The 4,524-nt window shown below is 29.2% G+C and overlaps 1 protein-coding gene across 5 annotated transcripts in view; it reads left to right on the forward strand.

Moving 5' to 3' along the window:
- The window catches only part of LOC106466559 (zinc finger MIZ domain-containing protein 1-like), a 149,854-nt gene that overhangs the window by 137,853 nt on the left and 7,477 nt on the right, over positions 1-4,524 (forward strand). For 4 of the 5 annotated variants that reach the window (XM_022394590.1, XM_013926851.2, XM_022394593.1 and 1 more), the window contains 2 exons: positions 1,920-2,065; positions 2,785-2,913. In XM_022394590.1, coding sequence (XP_022250298.1) covers positions 1,920-2,065; positions 2,785-2,913 — 275 coding nt within the window. The remainder of the gene's footprint in view (positions 1-1,919; positions 2,066-2,784; positions 2,914-4,524) is intronic. The other variant, XM_022394591.1, reaches the window with a different exon arrangement.

A 4,524-nucleotide genomic window follows, 5' to 3' on the forward strand; every position in this document is an offset into this window, starting at 1 on the left:
GCAAGTAAAAAAGTGACACTTGGTAATAACAACATTAGCTTTAGTATCGCAACCACATTATTCTGAACAGACCTATACTTTACAGAACCAACCAGATTCTTTAAAATATATGGCGGTAGTTTTTTTTAAAACAGCTGTCTTTTATCTGAATGACAAGAAACTAAACATTGTCTACTTTTAATCTTTGATGAAACTTTGGTAAAAATTTCAGGCCGATAGCTCACGTGACTCGTGGTTGTGAGCAAAAGTCTGGGTCAAAATTGAAATGTTTTTGTTGAATAACTTTGCACATGTGGCTTATATTGAGACCAAATTTGACACCTAATTGTACCAAACTTGAAGAACATCCAAATTAAGTATGTTTTTTTATCAGATAGCTTTTGTTGTGATCGTTGTGAAGAAGAAAAAATATAGGAAGAAATTAAATCAAAATTAGAGAATTTATATCTCGTGTGTTTGTCAATGGATTGTCTTGAAATTTGGTATATAAAGTAAGGGAGCACTTCCATTGAAAATATGGAATAGTTTGGATTACCACAGTCTGAGCTTACAGAAAATGGAAAATTGCTGAACTATCACTCCTGTTAGTAACACACAATTTGTTATGCGGGTTGTTTTGGGTGCATGACACACTACTACGTGTATTGATACAGCAGTTAAATTTAACTATATTTTTTTATCCCAATGAAGTGAGTCATAACCTTTAACCTATGCAGGTAGAAAAGTGTACACACAGCCTTTAACAACAGGGATGGTAGTGTATAGTTTATTTTTTGGGGGGGGGATATTGAATTTCTCTTGTTTTTGGCAGCCTGATAAAACACCAGTGAAGGAAAGGGTGGTACCATTCCTGACACATGGTGTTGAGATGATGTCTACCAATTAGTCCATAAAATAATTGAAGTACACATAAATGTTGAGCATAACTTCCCTGTAAAATGTTTCAATCTGATTATGTTGATTATTTAGCTCTTGAGTTGACTTCTTGCATAGATTCAATGGGCATGTAAAAACAGCTGTAAAATAAATAAAACTTTATTAAGAAAAACAGACAAAAGTATTTTCAGCCACTCTGTGCAACCATTACCAGTTGTCTTGCATTTCCATTGAATTTGGAATTTTTGTATACTTTGGAAGTGAAAAAAGTAAGTTGACACGGATGGGTCAGATACATTAGTAAAAATAAACATAGCATATTCATTGCTATAAGAAACAAAATAGTCTACTTTGATGTACTTATTAAGAACTTCTGATTAAAATTAAGCTAACCATATAGATCAGAACTAAAATTATTTGAAAAAATAAATTAATGATAACAATACTGTATAAGTTTATTAGAAATATTAATAAAACAGAAAACTAAAACATCCAATGATTGGAATATGGTGGGTTATTAAGTTGAGCATCTTTACTCTTTAACTATTTTTGGCCTTTGGACAAAACTTGTAATGGTTTCATGAATTACAAAGATTTGATTTAAAAAAAATGTCGTATAGTCTGAAATATGTGATAAAAATACACTCATGTAACATAAGGTTTTAACTAACATGTTCATTCATAAAGTAATGGCATAATGGTATTATCAGATCCTTTACATTTGTTTTCTCTATTACTTTGGTAGGTGGCGTAAGTTAAAGAGTTTGTAACAGATTTTGAAACAAGTACACTTTAGTTATGTTTTTGAGAAACATAACTGTTATAATAAGCAAAAACTTTTTTGATTTACATAATCATAAAGTTTAAGCAAAGAATTTTCATATACATATACATGTATTTGTTTGCCTAAAACATAACCTTCTGAACAAAGAGAAACTTTTTAGTAATGGTAAAAAATAGAACTACTTCTCTGTAAAAGGATTATTTACATGTTTTGCTATAAAAACTATGTTTAAAAAAACCTCTAAAACTTTTTTTTTCAGTAAAACAGCATACTTGGAAGGTCTAGAAGTTGATCAGTATGTTTGGGCTATTCTGACAAACCTCACTAATTCTGATATAGATGAAGTAACAGTGGATGCTACTGCTAGTTGGAAACCTGTCGCTCCCAAACTAGAGCATGATCAAGGTATAACTCTTTTGAAATGAAGGTTTATTATAGCTTTGTAAAAAAATGTTTAAATTAGGAAAGAATATATATATATATATATATATATTTAATATTGTGTGTTTGAAGACTTTAAAGTATGATAAAAATTCAGGTTTTTAAGCAATTTTACAGCATTTCATCAAACATATTTTTAGTGAATTCAAACATTTTGTTTAGAAATAATAACAGTCCTAACTTAAAATCAGATGTATCAAAATTTTAATATTATAGCTGAAAAACATTACTTCTTGTAATAAATCAAAAATAGGGGATGCACTTTATGCTTTAAAAATATTAAATATTTTGAGAAATAAAATATTTCACACAGGTTTTAAATTATGAGCATTGTATAGTAGATGTAGTGCTGCAACTTTGAATATATGTTTGGGAAGATTTAATATTTCATTATATGACATTAAAGAACTTCTGAAGATATAGCATTTCTGAAAAAAAAAGTTTCTTGTTTAAAACTTTATGACTTATAAATGGTGGAATCTCCGAAAAATATTATTACTTATTTTTGATAAGTTAATTTACTTTTAGATAGCTAAGGAATTAGAGGTCAACCTCTGGCTGTGTCTTGTCCTTTTGGTACTTTATGTTTGTATAACCTTGACTTTTATTGCTACATAGCAAGATATTTGCTTAAAGTTTTAGCACTCAAGGAAAAATTAGACTTACTCTTCTTTACTGAACAGATCCTTGCATTGCTCAGAAGAAGATTAAAGCCATGTCTCCTGGTAGCATGACAATGCCAACGACAAGTACATGGGAAATGGGACAAGCTTTATCACCCTTTGCTGCTATGCCCCCACCAGATATGCAGTGTAAGCTTACCCTTCCTGAAATGTCACTCTAAGATTGTGTAGTTGAAGGAGTTGGCTAAGAAAGCCTCAAACTAGCATAATGGAATCACATTATCAAAATTTGGTATTGCAGGTGTTACTAAACCAAGACTATTTTCTTACCAATGCTATTTGGAGAGGTTACAAGATACATTTCAACTGTTTTTCAATGTCATTAAATATAAGATTATAGTTTGATTATCTAATTATAAAAACATGAACGTTAACTGTTATATGTTTTTGATTATGAATTCAGAAGATGAAGACTACTCTTCTTAGAGAATATAATGGCTTTAAAATTTGTGTAGATAAGTGTTAGTCACTAAGTATGATAATTGATTTTATCTCATTGTGCAAAAAAAGTGTTTTGACTATCTTATAATAGTAACTTGTTTTGTTAAAGTCTGAAAAAATTGGAATTTCAATAATAATTCAATACATAACATTAGGTGTTATAGCTTGTTTATCTAAAATTTTGCATTTTGAGTGCGTTACTGTTTCCCTGAGCCATAATTTAAAACATTTTAATATTTTAAAGACACTGTCAGGTAATTTTCAAAATTGTTACAGCTGAGATAGCAATACAAGAATTTATAGTGCTTAGTGATATGATTGTTTCATTTTACAACATTGTCTTTAAAACTTTCTTCAGATGAAATGAAATTCATTTCATAAATCATAGAACATGTAACATGAAGAAAATGAAGCCATTTACATGAAAATATTTCTTTCTTAAATAGTCTAAATTCACTTATATTAATAATACTTTACTGTTTTGCTTCAAACTTGACCTTTGACCCTATATTTCAATTTGTATTGCTGAGATATTTTGGTACATCATGAATTACTGCATATAAGTTTTTCTGTTAAAAACTAATTCAAACACTCAAAACTGTAGAATTGGCATTATGGTAAATGATGAGCAAATTCTGGAATTTTTTTTACTTTTTTTCAGTAACAGATTTAATTTTTTTTGCCTTTCCACAAACATTACTGCAAAAACTCACAACATTCAAATAGAATCGTAATCTGCATGAAGTTGTCTTTTAATTTAAGAGTGATTAAACATTGCTGAAATAACTTTTTATAACCTCTGTGTATTTGCATATGCAAAAAATATTGTTTTATGTAAAACAGCTAAATCTCTGGACAAAACTTAAATGGTTTGGCATTTTGTTTCTGTTGACTACATCGATCTGAAATTAGTTTAAAACATTATTTTCTTTTTATATCAATGAGATACTAATTGAATACTACTTTAATATTGACTGTTGGTCATTGATCTTACCAGTTCTCTTTTGCTTTTTTAAACATTTGTGACCAAGCATTTTATGTTCCCAAGAACTTGGGAAATTTGATGAAATGTCCAGAATTTTTTATTTTGGGTAGTTTATTGCATATTTTTATCAAAGAAAATTTCTAAACATCTTTGGATTCAGTATGAAAAACTTATCAAAACACCTTCATATAACTCCCAGGAATAGAAATAGTGGCCGCACCAAGTATTCTCCTATGGTAAACAAGGAGTTAATTGACTAAATAGAATAAGAGATTTTTTTTTCCCCTAAACCCTTTCTATACGGGTCACAGGTG

The sequence above is a fragment of the Limulus polyphemus genome, unplaced genomic scaffold (genome assembly GCF_000517525.1).
Source record: "Limulus polyphemus unplaced genomic scaffold, Limulus_polyphemus-2.1.2 Scaffold2301, whole genome shotgun sequence".
Lineage (NCBI taxonomy): Eukaryota > Metazoa > Arthropoda > Merostomata > Xiphosura > Limulidae > Limulus > Limulus polyphemus.